The sequence below is a fragment of the Engraulis encrasicolus genome, chromosome 8, assembly GCF_034702125.1.
Source record: "Engraulis encrasicolus isolate BLACKSEA-1 chromosome 8, IST_EnEncr_1.0, whole genome shotgun sequence".
NCBI classification, from domain to species: domain Eukaryota; kingdom Metazoa; phylum Chordata; class Actinopteri; order Clupeiformes; family Engraulidae; genus Engraulis; species Engraulis encrasicolus.
Genome location: NC_085864.1, coordinates 6,621,328 through 6,638,717, shown reverse-complemented (window position 1 = coordinate 6,638,717; position 17,390 = coordinate 6,621,328). Strand labels below are relative to the sequence as shown.

Here is a 17,390-nt window from a genome sequence, read left to right as displayed (position 1 = left end):
CACACGGTGAAGCGAACATCACAACGAGTACAAAAAACATTACTTGTTTATTTGATAACCTCTGATATGATGTATTCTGCCGCACTGTCATCGCTGTCAGTTACCTAAAAGTGTGCGTCACGACGGGGGACAGTCTACACTTCAGTGAAACATGTCCAGCATGCAAGCGTCGTAATCTACGGAAAGACGAGCTAGGTAAACAGATACATCTTCCTACAGAATGCCCAGGATGTTTACCTTAAGATATCTCAAGCGAACAAACAAAAATTTCCCTGGCTCAAACTTGCTGTTTCGAAGAACCATGACTTCACCACGCAACACCACGTGCGTAAAAGGGATTGGAACACTGGGGGTTAACTGGGCGTGCCGCCACTGATACCGCAGGTAAGAACATTTCAACACACTACAGTGCGCCTGCATACTTAGAGGTAGGGAAGTGCTCTTTCCCCAGTCAGTTTGTGGCTGGTGATGTGACAAGAATACACCGTGAATAGGAATAACATCGTTTGGTTAACTTCCACCCGAAACTAGACCTGGTGTAAAGGTAAGAGCTTCTCGAATCTGGCGTGTTTTGATGTAACATTTAACAGAGAGGTCAGTCAGTTAAGCCAATTAAAGGTAATATCCAACGGATATAAACTAGATCTGATGCCAGTATGACCATTATTTTCAATACTTCAAGAAAAAAACATTTATTAATGTTGAGGCGCTCTCTGTGATTGTAGTGGGGGTGATGCTGACATTTGTATAGTCAACAGTTGAACAGTTAAAAGTAGTTATTTGTTGTAGGCTAAATGAAGTTCGAGAATTCGACTTGGATTCCAGATACAGATTATGAGAGGGGGTTTACACAATTTGTTTAACCGTCACGTGACCAGTCAGTTCCACTAAACAGCATTACCTGATGAAGCTAAACTTCTCCTTTCCCCATATTTGTTTTCCACTCCTCTGTCGTTGTCAGCTGGCCATCAGCAGGTCTGTCAGTGGACGACAATCCCATAGACGTCACAGGAAGTTGGGGAAAGACCTGTCTCTTCACATTGCCTAGTTATCTAGTCTGAGTTTAACAGCAGCAGCAACAACAACAAAATCAGCAACAACCAGGGCCTCTGAGCCCTATGGATCTGGACAAAGACCTTGTTTAATACACTGGTCTGAATCCATGGCACCTCCTCCTCCGCCACCTCCTCCTCCACCACCACCACCACCTCCTGGCCCTCCACCTCCTCCTGGTCCTCCTCCTCCTCCTGGTCTTGGTCCTCCAGGAAATGGCCTCTCCCGCACAGGCTTCACCCGCCGCTCCAAGATGCGCAAGTTGCACTGGGAGGTCATTCCCCAGCATAGCGTGGTGGGCAAGGACAACATCTGGACTGAGAAGCCCACGCGTACGGACTATGAACTGGACACCAAGGGCATGGAGGAGCTGTTCAGCCACAAGGACCAGAGCCCCGCACAGAAGAAGGCCAGCCTTCGCCGCAGTATTCATGGGATGCCAGGAAGCACCCAGGGAACTGAGGTAAGCAGCAAGCAGGTTGGATTGTTTTCTACAGTAAACAAACAGCCCCCCCAAAACACCAGTTGATCACTCAGTAGCACACTTAATAACTTGCATTGTGCCAGGACAGACACCGGTGTAGGAACTTCGGAACCATAAGCTTGTTTTCTAGACTGTCACATATGTAGACAAACACTTTAGTCAGAGGGTGAATTTGGAGTGACATGACATGCTATGGTAGCAACTCAGGTCAGATATAGTGACAGCTGATGGGATTCACTGAGATCTCACTGAGGTGACAGTATTGTGTGTTGTGAGCAAATATGTCCTCTTCTGTCTGCACTGAGGCATTCAAGGATTACACAAAGGCCAGGTATTGCAAGGACCCCATTTGTCTATTTGCGTGTTTGTCTACCAAACTGATTTGTAAATAACTGTCATTAATGGCTCAAATTACCAAATTTGACTCATACACATTCTATTGAACTGTCATTGGAATCCAATGTCATGTGCATCTAGTTTGAGAGTGTGACAGGAAATGAGTGGGAGAGACAGATAGGTTGCTTTCTAAAATGCGGACTCCCGTCCTCCCTTGCTCACTTGCATGCTTGTGGGCTCCTATTGACGTCACTGGCGACAGAAGTGTTTTTCAATATCTTGCAAAAGCGCAATTCTAATTTAATTTTCTTATTTGCAATCGGTAAGGTGAATGAAGAGCAGTGCCCCAAAAGTTTTTTGTGGTCAGGCTGACAGCGGGGAAACGTTATTGTTTTCTCCCATGGACGTGGGGCTTCAGCGAAATGTGAGGCTACAAGCAGGTTGAGGACGGGAGTGTGTATATTGGAATGCACCCATGGAGTGGAGCTGGAATCGAACAGGGGTCCCAGGTGAAGCAGTACCGTGCCTAAGCAGTCTGAGCCATAGCCGAGGCCATGTTATTGTAACATTTTGTGTGTTGGCTACTTTGCGTTGTGTCAATGTGGACTTTGACTGGTGTGGTGTCATCCTTGATGGTTCCGGCTTCAAGCCGCAACTGTCACATCATTAATTGACTGCCTTTGTCCCCATTCTATAACCAGTTAGCAGTTAACAAAGCATTGCTCTCGTAGCAACTTAGTCAATAGGGAAGTAGAACTGCAAGACAAGACACTGACTGTCATGGAAGTATTAACTGGTAAGGAATTAGTTGACCTCACTCCAAAAATAAGAATGATACTCTTGACTCATACTGTGGCAGAACACAGTGTTCTTCCATACTGTGCGTTGGAGAAATATTCTTGATGGAAACGAAAGACAAAATTGCAGCCCGTGCGCCGGATTTCTCCCATTAACTTTATTGCAGTGACGCTATGAGCCCTCCAGGCCTTCTACAGAAGTCTTCAGTTCTGAGGAAGACCAAACCCCAACACGTCCCACACCAAACCTCCCAATGGCACAGTGATAAAAATGCCTTTAATGGGAGCTGTACAGTGTACAGATTTCTTTTACCTGATGCAGCATTCCAATTTTAGATCCTTTTGCACCATTTTTATCTTACGTGTGCTTGATTAAAACTTCAATGTGGAATGGGGAAGTCATGCAATAGTCAGGCACTTCAGTATGATTTTGTAGGGAGCAGATCAGCTTTAGGATATGAAAATGTTCACAATAAGCTTTTGTGACCTAACAAGACCACAACATGTGTTGCCATTCTATTGTTTTAGTCAGGCATGGACATAAAAGTTTTGCAGAACCATTGCCTCGAAGTACTTGCAGATGTAGTTATGAACACAGTATTGGTGGTTGTGTGGTCACTGGCTGACGTGGAGGTTCATATTTCTAAGCTTGTTCTTCAGACGTGAAATCACATTGCCATTGTGCTACGTGGGTCAGGTTTGAAGTGCTTTGATGTCCACTGGCCTGGAAGCCGCGTGACTCACTTGCTCTGTTGTTTTCACTTGTTTGCCAAAGGAGTACAGAGCCTCTTGTGCCTGTAGAATAATAGATCGTATGAAGAGCTTCATTGCAAAATGACTTGCGTTTATATCCATTTTGGAACATTTTGGGAAATTGACGGTTTTTTGTATTGGGCATTTCATGGCATTGCATTGGAAAATGCATTTTATATAGGTTTAAAAAGTATTTTCTCAAAAGATTTGAATGGTAAGAATTCACACATACAGTACTGTAGACGAAAGGACGTCTGAACATTTATCATTTCGTCATTTCCAACAGTAACTAAAAAAAATGGCGTTTAACTCATTTTGCAAGGAAACTCTTCACATACCACGCATCCTCTCATTTCAGACCATCTATTTATTTTCATGTCCTTGTTCTTTTGTTTTGAGTTAAGGAAAGTTAAACACATTTTAATGTAGCATCATCTTGTGCCTGGTTGTGTCTGTTTCTGTTTCTGTCTGTCTTCGAGTTTTATGCAGGGAAAGACACTTGAGTAACTTTATTGATCCCAGAGGGGAAATTAAGGATAGACTAGACAACTGTTTTGAAATACTTTGTGATCTGCACTTCCGCTTACAGTATATGACTACAGTAGTTCCCTTCCATATCGCCTGCCAACACATCTTTATTATCGCGCATTTATTGTGTGATTCAGCGTTTGGGATTAATATCTATTCGACCCTGAGAAGGAGTAAACAGGTGCTAATGCTGAGGTGTGGATGTGTTGCCAGCGACCCACACCTAGTTACCCTGATCCCCTGAGCAGAAGTACAGTGATCCCTGCTTCCTGTGTTCATGCTGACCATAACAAAACCACAACATGACCAATCCCTGTGAGACCCATTCAGTGGCCAGAATAAGAACTGACAGAATGTACTAAAAACATTAATTCATCAGGCCCACTAATGATATATTATGAACTGTGTCGTAATTTCAACTCATTTCACGCACAACAAACCAGTTTATAAACTGCGAAAATGCAGTTCATGAGAGTGAATGCTTACCTCACTGATCTCACAGTATAAGGTTAAAAAGGGACTGTCTCCATCAAGGGGAATCCTGCTGACAGCAAATACACATGATCTAGTGGTTAGGGAGTTGGTCTATCAGAAGGTTACAGGTTCGAATCCCACCCTCACTTCTACCTACGCTACACCTCAATCTAAGTCTTATGGCTTCTCTTGAGAAAGGAACCTTGCCTCATATTTCTCCAGGGAACGCAAGCAATATCTTCTAAATTACAGTACAACACTTTGGATTAGAGTGTAATGAAGTAGTATAACGTTACATCTGTCTATTGTAACATCACTCTATAAGCTGCTGAAGAATGATAATCATGAATACCAATTATAGTGTTTTGAAATTGGATACCTAAACTCCAGTGAAGTATATATTTTTAGGCTATGCTAATCTGAAACGACTCCACTGCTCTGTGCCTGTAGGTAACCATCCTGAGCTCCAAGAGGAACATGAACATTGGAATTTTCCTCAAGCAGTTTAAGCGGTAAGTAACCAAGCATAGAGAAATAAGGACAAACTCAGACAACATCTGTGTCTCTAGGCTTGCCCTGCATACCTCAGTACAGCCTGCAAGCCCTAGCAGGCGATAGATTTTTGGATGACAACCTCTGAAGTTATTTACCCCACAAAAGTTTGTGTGTGTATGCGCGCACAGTGAGCGGATTCACTTGCATGTGGCCTTTTTCAAATACTTGTCATGTTCCAGTATTTCCACATTGGAATTTCATCTAAATATTCCAGCCTAGCTTGTTCCAATGCAATGTGGAGTCACTGTTCATGCAATCTGGATGGACCAGGCCAGGCCAATAGGATTAGAGACTGGAAACTCCTGTTGCCTGTGGCTCTGCAGCAGGCCAGGACATGCCTGGGGTTGCAGTGTTGTTTTTTTTCTACACAGCGGTCCAAGCACAGGAGTGTGAGTCAGGCAATCCTTAAAGGCTAAGGGTTGGAGCTAAGCAGCACTAGGTGTGTGTGTGTGTGTGTGTGTGTGTGTGTGTGTGTGTGTGTGTGTGTGTGTGTGTGTGTGTGTGTGTGTGCGTGCTGTCTGTCTGTCTGTCTGTCTGTCTGTCTGTCTGTCTGTCTGTCTGTCTGTCTGTCTGTCTGTCTGTCTGTCTGTGTCTGTGTAGTCTTTGTATTCTGTATTGTGTGCAGGGACGGAGCTACAGGGCACTTGCCCCTGAGCCTTATTATTGATAGTTGGGGCCCTGTTATGAACTTGGCAGACTGTTTGGGGGCCTTGTCAGTGTTTTGTGCTGGGGTCCTGTGTTCCACCACATTGTGTGTGCGTGTGCGTGTGCGTGTGCGTGTGCGTGTGCGTGTGTGCGTGTGCGTGTGCGTGTGCGTGTGCGTGTGCGTGTGTGTGTGCGTTCTCTACCTCTGCCCTGCCCTGTGTGCATGAGTAATCCACCCACATATACTCACTCGAGTCATCACCATCAACTTCCTCAGGGCTCTAGCTCAGAAACTCCTTATTGGCTAGACGCTGTCAACATGAACCCCAATCCCCCACCCCAACCAGACAGACACACACACACACACACATTCTCGATGTGCTACATTTTGTTGAGTAGCTGAGTCACTGGTTCAACGAAGGCCAATCCTAATCCCTGTTTTGTGTGTGTGTGTGCGTGTGTGCGTGTGCGCGTGTGCGCGTGCGTGTGTGCGCGTGCGTGTGTGCGCGCTTTGTGCGTTTGTGTGTGTGGTCTTTGGGTGCTTGTGTGTCTGATTGTCTCGGACTGTTTACGTGCGTGTCCTCCACCCCCACCCCCGCCACAGGCCCATTTTGGAGCTGGTGCGGGAGCTGAGCCAGGGCCGCAGGGAGGGGTTCGGCAGGGGCAAGCTGCGGGAGTTGTGCAAGCTACTTCCAGAGGACGATGAGGTATACCACACTACACTTCACCACTGGCTGATGTTAGCACACTTTTTCTGTGACAGTACTCTGTGACTGGCTGTTGTGTGTGGACATGAGGGTTGGAGAATAGGATTTTATTCTAAACATCAACTCATAATGACATACCTGTTACAAAGAGTAATTAGATTAGATTATACTTTATTATCATGCAAGCATGAAAATTATCTTTGGTCTCACAGGGTAAAAAACAGACAGACAGACAGACAGACACAAACAGACAGAAAACACACATACAAATGCATCCACCCCCCTCCAGCCACCCCTCCCAGCACACACATCATATGCAAGTCAGTCATTAGTTCAAAATATCTCTAGCTTTTCCATAGCTTATTGACTATGGAAATTGCATTTGGAATAAAAGAATGGTTTACTGCTAAGCAGTGATCGGCAATCTGGATTCTTTTGGTACATTCCAGTGCCACATATTCCATATGACCTGATTTAACCTGTCCAATTCAAAGAAAACGGGGCCCTACCGTGGCGCTGTGGCATTCGCCTACCACCACACGGCCGACCTGGGTTCGATTCCTGCCAGGGTTCTTTTTGCCCACCCTTCCTTGTCTCTCTTTCCCAACTGACTTCCTGTGACTTCTTCACTGTCCTATCTGATAAAAACTAAAAAAGGATTGAAAAGCCCCACAAAAATACTTAAAAAGAAAAGTGAAACGCGTCATTGAAAACATCTGTTGCTCCAGTTTTATCCATGGACTTCTTTTGTTACTGTTTGGCTGCAATTTACAGTGTTTTGACACGAGCCTTGTATGCGCCTCATTTTGTTACCTATCCAATTCAATCATGTTATCATCCAACCAGGCAATCAGATGATAAAACCAGGTCATTTGGGAATATGTGGCACTGGATTGTAACTAATGAGTTCAGATTGTTCATGACTGCTGTTAATCCCACTTTTCCATGACTGTTGATGTAGGATAGTGGAATGTGGATGGGAAGATGGCTTTCATACTAATCAACTCCCTGATAATCACACACTCATTTCAATGATATGAGGTATGGTTTGATGTTAGAAACTTTTAGACAGGGGAGGGGAGGGGAGGGCAAGTTACGGGCGTGTCACCAGAAGAGGGGAGTGTGGGTTTGGGGTGTATCATTAGGGGAGGGGAGTGTGAATTTGGGGGCGTGTCACCATCAGCTGATTGGGCATTGGTTACTGTTTGCTGTTAACACCTTTTTCTGTGACTGTAATGTCAGGGTGGAAGTTTTTCATGCTGATGAAACTGATAATGACACACCCATAGTATTGTTTCTCAACAGGGACTCTAGCCCCCCAGGGGGCATTGAGAAGCCCGGGTGTAGGGGAGCGTTCAAAAGGATACAGCTAAAGGGGACAGTGCTTTATTGCCACTGGGGCGCAATAGTATACTTTATTTTTCAATGCTAAGGGGAGTGTTGGCAGGGTTATGGTGAGGTTAAGGGGGAGTTGGGAGGCTTACAGTATGATGAGGTACAGGGGGCGTTTATTCAAAAAAGGCTCAGTACCACTGCTTTAGAATGAGGTTGAGATATGGTTTGCTATTGAGAAGACCTTTTCAGGATTGCAAGGGAACCTACCTTAAAGGCAGAGATTCTTTAAGTATATAGAGATATGCCAATGTAATAGGTTGCTATGGGCACCTAACATGACCAGGTTCCGGTCTGCCTAAAGGGGCGTGTCATAATACTCCTACATTGAATAGAACAGTCACTTAAAGAATCTCTGGAACAGTCCTTAGGTCTGCCTAAAGGGGGATTCCCCCTCCCCCTTGCAATAGTAGAACCCGGAAACAATGGGCCAATGGAATCTCTCTCTCTCTCTACTGTACTCTCTCTGTTAAAGGTGCACTGTAATATTTTTAGTAGTTTATTTCCAGAATTCATGCTGCCCTTTCACTACTGTTACCAAATTCTAAATATTCATTATAACTGGGAAAATTGCACTTTTCATACTTGAAAAGGGGATCTTCTCCATGGTCCGCCATTCTGAATTTCCAGAAATAGGCATTTTAGCTTAAATACTTACTTTACTTTGTTCATACTTGTAAATATTAGTTGGTTAATTAGTAAATATTCATGAAAAGATCAAATATGGCAGTAGACGGCACAGTTTCTCTGAACAGCGTAGGTGCAATACCTACTCTAGCCACCATCTTACACAGTGCACCTTTAAGCTTTGCTAGTCAGATAGTCGTACTGTCAATATAGTGTAATATGACATGGTGAGGGGTGTGTGGGTGGAAGGTTGGGTTTCGTGCTAAACCACAGCTGATGATGACTCATTCATGATCACTCTCAGCCTGGGGGAGGGGGACAGGAGATGGGAGGGGGTTGACATTGATTGCACAAATTCAAAAGTTAGAATTCCAACAATGTCATGCTGTACTCCTGTCATGCCATAAATTGTGTGTGTGTGTGTGTGTGTGTGTGTGCACGCGCGCACGCGTGTGTGTGCCCCTGTCTGTCTATGTGTGTGCAGGTGAAACAGCTGCGTGCGTATGAAGGTGATATCTCAGTGCTCTCTGAAGCTGACCTCTTCATGGTTCTCCTCATAAAAGTTCCTGGGTGGGTATGCTCCAGTTATTATACACACCACGCTAGATTAGTGTTCAAACACAATTTAATACAGTACTCAAACAAACAAGTCAAACAAAACATCTGTAACATATGTATATCGTTTTGTGACCATAAGACATTCTATTGTATTCAATATTCTATACTATTCTACATGGTCTGGAAAATGACCTAGGTGAAAGAAGGCAAAAGATGGAAAAGGAAAAAGGCTAGGTTAATCTTAACAGCTCGTGAGCATGAATGTATACACATGCTAAGAGCCCAAATTAAGGTTCATTTATAGTATACTGATCTGACGTTAAGTTTTAAAAAAATCTACCTTTGTGCAATGGTACCAGCTTGCTGCAGTTTCTTTTATCTGTATCTTATCTTATCTGTGTCTTCTCTCTACCTGTTTGAAGTGGTCATCACATGTACTGTACTGTAAATGAGAGCATTCATGGTGTGGATGTTTTTTATATGTACAGTATATTTACATTTTGTGGTCTTTTGTTAGTTTATTTTTATGATAGGACGGTAGGGCTGCACGATTATGGAAAAAATCATAATCACGATTATTTTGGTCAAAATCATAATCACGATTATTAATCACGATTATTGATTTTTGCAGATTTTTTTGAAAATTATAACAAGATTAAATATAACCAAGAATGAATTACATACGGGATGAGCAAAATAAAATGAATTGTAATAATTATGTAAAGGCAATAGCATGAAACTTAAGTGGACAGATTTCTGACCAGAAACACCAGGCTGTAAGTATGTTCTGGCTTCAAGGACGCTCTCAAAAGTAGGTCACTATTGCCACGATTAAATCACGATTAAAATCATGAGTTCGATTTCACTATGTTATCACGATTTTGATTATTTTTCGATTAATTGTGCAGCCCTATAGGACGGTGAGAGAATTGACAGGAAATGTGTGGGAGAGAGAGATGGGGTGGTCCGGCAAAAGACCCGAGCTGGAATCAAACCCGGGTCGCCAGTTAGAGCCTCGGTAGGGCCATGTTGCGGATGTTTGCAGTTGAATTAAACCCATGCTGTGGTTTTCCCTCCCCTCTCTCAGCTATGAGCAAAGGCTCCGGAGCCTGGTGCTGAAAGAGGAGTTTTTCCCCTTCATGGACGAGCTTAATACATCCCTCGACACCATGACCGCAGCTGGCAAAGGTGAACGCCAAAAAGGCCATTTTTCATGCAGCCATCTCACACACACACTAACCTCAATATCATTATTCCACAACACATGCGCATGCACGCACACACACACACACATACGCAACCAATTACCTTTGAAGCACATCACAGATGCTCCCTCCTTCCTCATGTCATTCTTTAATAAATACAGAGTAGGATTCATGACTTTTGTATGTGCCTGTGTGTATGTGCGTGCACGTACACACACGTTTGCTTGCACGCATGTGTGTGTGTTTGGAATTGTTTGGCGTTCCTCTGATTTTCTGGTGTGTGTGTGTGTGTGTGTGTGTGTGTGTGTGCGTGCGTGCGTGCGTGCGCGTGCGTGCGCGTGCGTGTGTGTGCGCTTACAAATGTGCGTGCGTGCGTGCGTGCGTGCGTGCGTGTGTGCGCGCGCGTGCGTGCGTGCGTGCGTGCGTGCGTGCGCTTACAAATGTGCGTGCGTGCTTACAAATGTACGTGTGTGTGTGCGTACGTGTTGACGCGTGAGGCGTTCTCCTGATTTGCCTGTGCTCCGCAGAGCTGCTGGAATGTGCTGATCTTCACTCCATCATCCGCTTGGTGCTGAAGACCGGCAACTACATGAACGCAGTGAGTACAGACCAGACAGATGCCCACGCAAATTAATCACGACTAACGTGAGTGCTGACGAGACATGCTCAACCAAATGAATACCATATATAGTGGGAAATACATGAACGCCGTCAGTACTGTACTGACATGACACATGCTTAAGGGAATTAATACCACAACTACATGAATGCTGTGAGTTATGATGCTCGCTCAAATTAATATCATCTAGTGGTTTGACAGTACGATTCATATTTTCTTCTTTTTCACTAGTTTGACAGCACAGTGCATGGGATTTGTTAAAGAGAAATAAGGCAGAGTGTCTGTCAGCAGTTTTCTGACTTTGATGACATTACAGAAAGAGAGTGGATGTGATTTATTAATTTCATATTGTGCATTCTCTGTTTTTGTGCATGCAAAATGAACACGTGGAAATGCGCGCACACACACACACACACACACACACACACACACACACACACACACACACACACACACACACACACACACACACACACACACAAAATACAGTATATCACGAAAGTGAATACACCCCTCACAGTTTTGCAGATTTTTGAGTATATCTTTTCATAGGAAAGCATTACAGAAATGTAACTTTGACACAATGATTAGTGACCTTTTAACAACATATTTAACCGCTTAAATTTCTTGTTCACTCAGAAAAAAACAAAGTACAGCCATTAATGTTTGAACATGTACTCACAAAAGTGAGTACACCCCAGATTAAAATCCGGTAGAGAAGGGGCTATGTTGGCTCGAATCGTCTCGAAATGAAACGAAATGAAAAGGGATGACAAGGGAGGTCATCAGTGTGCGTTTCAACCTTTCTTTGCATTGAACTTTTAAATTTTGAGTCTGCATCTAGCTTAAATAGATTGGTGTGAGATTTGAATGCAATCCTATGGAGAATATCATGATCTGCTTCAGTAGTCACAGTGCATGTTGACATGCATGTTTCTTTTAGGTGTATTTCAGATTGCCAATGTTGACAGCATTCATGCATCCCCAAACCATGTCAGTCCCACTACCATGCTTGACTTACGAGAGGATACACCTTTTTTGTAAAACTCACTTGTTTACCACCACACATGCTTGACACCATCTAAAGCAAATTTGTTTATCTTGGTCTCTTCAGATCACGCAACATGGTTCCAGTTATTCATATCCTTGGTCTGTTCATCTCTCTTGAGACCAAGATAAACAAATTTGCTTTAGATGGTGTCAAGCATGTGTGGTGGTAAACAAGTGAGTTTTACAAAAAAGGTGTATCCTCTCATAAGCCAAGGTTGAAAGGTTGAAACGCACACTGATGACCTCCCTTGTCATCCCTTTTCATTTCGTTTCATTTCGAGACGATTCGAGCCAACATAGCCCCTTCTGTACCGGATTTTAATCTGGGGTGTACTCACTTTTGTGAGTACATGTTCAAACATTAATGGCTGTATTTTGTTTTTTTCTGAGTGAACAAGAAATTTAAGCGGTTAAATATGTTGTTTAAAGGTCACTAATCATTGTGTCAAAGTTACATTTCTGTAATGCTTTCCTATGAAAAGATATACTCAAAAATCTGCAAAACTGTGAGGGGTGTATTCACTTTCGTGATATACTGTATATACATGTATTGTCATTCTATTTGTGTTTGCAGTTGGCTTGACACAAACCCCCCCAGCCCCACGCGCGCGCGCACACACACACACACACACACACACACACACACACACACACACACACACACACACACACACACACACACACACACACACACACACACACACACACACACACACACACACACACACACACACACACACACACACACACCAGGTGTATTTTCTGTATGCACTTATGTACGTATGTTGTCATTGTGTTTGTGTGCAGGGAGGCTATGCAGGCAGTGCTGTTGGCTTCCGGATGACCTCATTGCTGAAGCTGGTGGACACCAAGGCCAATAAGCCAGGCATGAACCTCATGCACTATGTGGTCATGGTAAAGAGCTGCAGCATTTCATACATTTGAGTTTTAAAAGGAATGAAAATAATTGCTTTTCATAAAATGAAATAGTTTGAAAAGTCATCATTCAGTAGTTTATATGTTGTCTGTTCATGATTCTCCATTTGATGCATGTAAACATTTTGAAACACACACATTGCGTTTTGAAAAGTATTGTATTTCCTTTTCATTCATGATTTACCAAGTGTCTCAACTTCATCAGAGTTGGGATTTGTAAAATAATTCTCTGTTTAGAGACCCTTGTTAGTAATAGTAGTGGCCATAGGGGCAATAAAAAGTCTAATTGTCGGATTGGCACTTCATGGCATATCGGGAAAGATGGGAAACGTGGTGTTGGGTGATATAGTTTACAGTGTGAATTTCATGTATTTTTTCTCTCAGCAAGCCCAGAAGATTGACATGGCCTTGCTGAAGTTTCCAGACCAGCTGAAGCACCTGGCTGATGCAGCACGGTAAGATACCGTACCAAATATCCTCCTATTACAGTAAGATGCATCAAGCCTTTACCTTTCCTGGATCCCTGCAACGTCAGGTTAACGCCCCTTTAGGAGACCTTTGGTTAGGAGACTTAAGGCTGAGAATAAGTTCCATTAGCGCTGTAGATGATGGTAGCACCCATCGTATGTAAGGCATCACCAAACACCTCAGAAAGAGAAGAAGTAGGAGGGGACGACACCTCCTTAAGAGCCTGAACTTTAACACACTCCTTTGCGTTGGGTAGACAGGGTATGTATTATCTTACTCTAATCTAATAATAGACTATTCTTTGACAGTACTTTCATATACAGTAGGAGGAGGCCAAGCACTGGTGAAATGCTCTGTGTATGGGGCAGCTGTGGTCTAATGTTTAAGAGCAAGGCACCTAACCTCACGTAGCTCCAGGGTATGTAACCTTGTAATAACTGTAATTCACTTTGGATAAAAGTGATTATTATTACCTTCGCTAAGGAGGTTATGTTTTCGATCACGTTGGTTGTTGTGTTTGTCTGTTTGTTTGTCAGCAGGATGAATGATGAATGATGCTATATCTATGCATAGATACTATAACTATGGGCAGCTTTGCGAAGTACCTGGTTCAATACTCATACTTTGTATTATTCGAGCATTACTGAGAATTGTGTGGCCTGTCATTTATTAAACAAAATCAATAGAAGAGTAAAGTTCACTATCGGTTTGAGGTATTATGGATAAGGAGTGGCTGATGGTGCCTTTGTTTAACTTGTCAAATCTCTGGGAATATTAGCCTTAAGACACTACCCCTGTTATAAATTAGCTGTTCCAATAATGGTTAAGTCGTAATGCATTACTAAAGGCCCTGTGCATAGTGGTGTTGTACTATGGTAGTTAGTGTACGCTTTTTTCAGTGACTATTACAACATCCCAGTTACTGGTAAGGGTCTACTGTAAAGATATAGTTGTTTGGACATCAGTAGTCAAATGAGAAAGTGTTCAAAAGGTGTCCAGGAGTGTCAAAAGTCACTGTGCATGGTCCAGGGGAAAAAAGATGATATAGATAATAGAAATGCTGATAACTTGAGATTGCAAGCGAAAATATCAATATGTCCTAATTTGTTTTCCAATCATAGTACTTCCAAAAAAGATCACTAAATGACCTCGGGCCTCATTTATAAAATTTTGCGGAAGGAATGCGCCAAAAGATGGCGCACGCACGAAACTCAGGATGTGCGTGCGCAAGAAAATATTCAGATTTATAAAGCATGGCGCACGCACGTTCCACGTCGATTTCCCTTTATAAATCCCAACTGACTCTGAAGTTGCGGCAAATGTGCGCACCTGTGGACACACCCATAATTATCTATGAATATTCAGTGAAACGCCCAAAATGAATATTTATATCTGTGGACGGCGTGCGGAAAGCAGACGAGATAGCCTATTTACCACATGTGGAGCAAACAGTTTTATTAGATAGGCCTAGAGAACGTTGGGCAAAGTGGAGCGGTTAAGTTTGGGAAGTCGTAGGCTACAAAAATAAAACCTTGAATTGCAGCATGTGGATGGTTATGTTGACAAAAATCACGCTATACCAGAAGTAAAAAAGAAATAAAATAAGGATGGCATGGACATGAATCTGCCAAGTCATGGACATGTAGGCTAGTATTAATTGAGTTGTGAACAAAGGGAAAAATAGCTGCGTCAAAGAAACATCTCACATGGCATGTCCCCATGTGAAATTCACCGGTAGAAAATCTATTCGCTGTCTCATCGCACCTCATATGCACCGGGTTTAAACTTTTTTCACTTATTGCCGTTGGTCACTGCGCGCAGCTGTCTGCTTTCAGTTCAAAGCGACGCCCCAACTGTCGATCGACATAGGCCTATCCACAGACAGCATGACATATGGGCATTTTCTGTATTTATTGAATGTGTGTATTATAAACGTACATTATCAGTGTATAAGACCAGCTGTCAAATGCACACCTCTGCTTTGGTGACAAATAACCGCATGGAAAAGAAATGACATGCAACAAGAGAAACGAAGCTGTCCATTAGTATGGCACTTGCGCTTGCCTGTATGGCTGAGAAAATCAACCATTACAGATGCACTTGGGTCTCGAGCAGATGATTCTGCAACTGGCTTAAATGTTGACGTAATTCCTTGCAGACTCGGAACACTTTATAGCCTACCGATACGATTATAGCCCGATACTGGAAAGGTCCGTGGTTATTGTTAATATAATGTAGGGTATTTCCAAATGTAACGTAGGCCTATCCTAAACGTACAATTTGAAGCGTCTATTACATGCATGTGGCAATGGATAGGCCAGGTAGGCCTACTTATTATTTTCCACCATTACCAAACAACAAACAACCGTGTTTTCGTTGCGAACTGGATTAACTAATGTTAAAGTGGCTATCGTGACACGTGACCTTTGATTTTTTTCTTCAACCAATTTCGGGTCGTTCTTCCAGCTACCTCCCGAGGTCGCGCTTTCCGCGTTTGGTCTTTTGTTCAGTGCCTACGCATGGGTCAAACTTTGCGTGGAGCTGCGCATGTTTACCGCCAAGTTCTTTTTCTATAAATACCAAACCTTGCGGTGAACTTGGCGTGCGCAGTCTTTTGTGCGTACGCACCCGTTATAAATGAGGCCCCTCATGTTCTCGTGAACGGAGGCGGTTTGACTGCCTGCTTGCAATTAAGAAAAATAAATGTGGTTTATGTGTTGGCCAATAACAATTGACTTTCTACCAGACCTGAGTTATGTTATAAGGTGTTTTCTTTTTCAGTATCATTCTGCTGTATTTTCTGGAGCCCTAATTTGTCTTCCACCGCTGTGGTTATTTGTAGTGCTGCAATCAGTGAGATGGGGTTAGATTGGGACTGGATATGACCCCAGGCCAGACTTGAACTATGGACAACCTCCCATAAACAGTATATTTGGGCAGTCGTGATGTAATGGCTATGGAGTTAGACTGTAGATCATAGGGTTGCAGGTTCAATCCCCATCCCTTCCTCCCTCCTTGGCTGAAGTGCCCTTGAGCAAGGCACCTAACCCCACATTGCTCCAGGGACTGTAACCAATAATAGCCTGTAATATCTGTAGGCCGCTTTGGACAAAAGCGTTGTCTAAGAATAATGTAATGTAATATTTGGTGTAGTAGACTGAGTACTGCACCACATAACCTCTCAGTTCACAATTTTAAAAAGTTTTTCTCTCTTTTATGAAACACGTTAACTCCAGAATTCAGAAGCAGGAACTGGAAGCTGAGTTTCAGCGCACGGTAAAGAGGGTTCAGGTCCTGAAGGCTGATGCGGAGAAGCAACCTGAGCTGAAAGAGCAGACGGAGGAGTTCCTAAAAGTAAGGGCCAGGGCTCTATTCTACATTCTATGCTATACACCAGCTGCCATAATAATTATCCCTGTTGTTGAGCTTACCTCGAACACATGACCCATAGACGTGCATAGACACTTTCTCTCACGATCTCTCTCTCTCTCTCTCTCTCTCTCTCTTTTTTGTGTGGAAAAGAACAGATACAAATGTATTAAATCATAAAAGTGAAATGATTCATAAATAAGATTAGAAATAAAAATAAGATTAGAATCTCTCTCTTATCCTGTCTGTCTCTGTCTCTGTCTCTGTCTCTCTCTCTCTCTCTCTCTCTCTCTTGCTGCTTAACTTTCTCTCTCTCCCTCTCTCATTCAATCTCTATGTCTCTTTCTGTCTGTCTGCTGTCTGTCTCTCATTCCCTCTGCCTTTCTCTCTCTCTCTCTTTCTCTCTCTCTCTCTCTCTGTCTCTGTCTCTGTCTCTCTCTCTCTCTCTCTCTCTCTCTCTCTCTCTCTCTCTCTCTTTGTAGGATGCTGAGTCTTGTCTGGCTGAAACGGAGGCGTCTCTTCAGGACCTGAACTCGGTGTCCCAGACGGTGGCCGAGTACTTCTGTGAGGACCCCGCACAGTTCAGGCTGGAGGAGTGCTGCTTCATCTTCCACTCCTTCTGTGAGCGGTTCCAGAGAGCCCTACAGGTCAGTTCACATCTACAATCAATAGAATAGAATAGGATAGAATAGAATAGGCCCTGCCATGGCCTAATGGTAGGGCACTGAGTTACTGCGCTGGCGACCCGGTTTCGATTCCGGCCCGGGTCATTTGCCGAACCTTCCCCGTATCTCTCCCCTTGCTCATTTCCTGTCCCTCTGGAACTGTCCTGTC

The 17,390-nt window shown here is 43.4% G+C and overlaps 1 protein-coding gene across 1 annotated transcript in view; it reads left to right on the top strand.

The window, feature by feature from the left end:
• The first annotated feature begins 402 nt into the window (after window positions 1–402).
• Window positions 403–17,390, top strand: part of fhdc4 (FH2 domain containing 4) — a 23,414-nt gene continuing 6,426 nt past the window's right edge. The window contains exons 1-11 of the mRNA XM_063204890.1: window positions 403–544; window positions 962–1,516; window positions 4,876–4,937; window positions 6,230–6,332; window positions 8,836–8,921; window positions 9,997–10,097; window positions 10,642–10,712; window positions 12,591–12,698; window positions 13,104–13,174; window positions 16,424–16,541; window positions 17,039–17,203. Coding sequence (XP_063060960.1) covers window positions 1,163–1,516; window positions 4,876–4,937; window positions 6,230–6,332; window positions 8,836–8,921; window positions 9,997–10,097; window positions 10,642–10,712; window positions 12,591–12,698; window positions 13,104–13,174; window positions 16,424–16,541; window positions 17,039–17,203 — 1,239 coding nt within the window. The 5' untranslated portion in view covers window positions 403–544; window positions 962–1,162. The remainder of the gene's footprint in view (window positions 545–961; window positions 1,517–4,875; window positions 4,938–6,229; window positions 6,333–8,835; window positions 8,922–9,996; window positions 10,098–10,641; window positions 10,713–12,590; window positions 12,699–13,103; window positions 13,175–16,423; window positions 16,542–17,038; window positions 17,204–17,390) is intronic.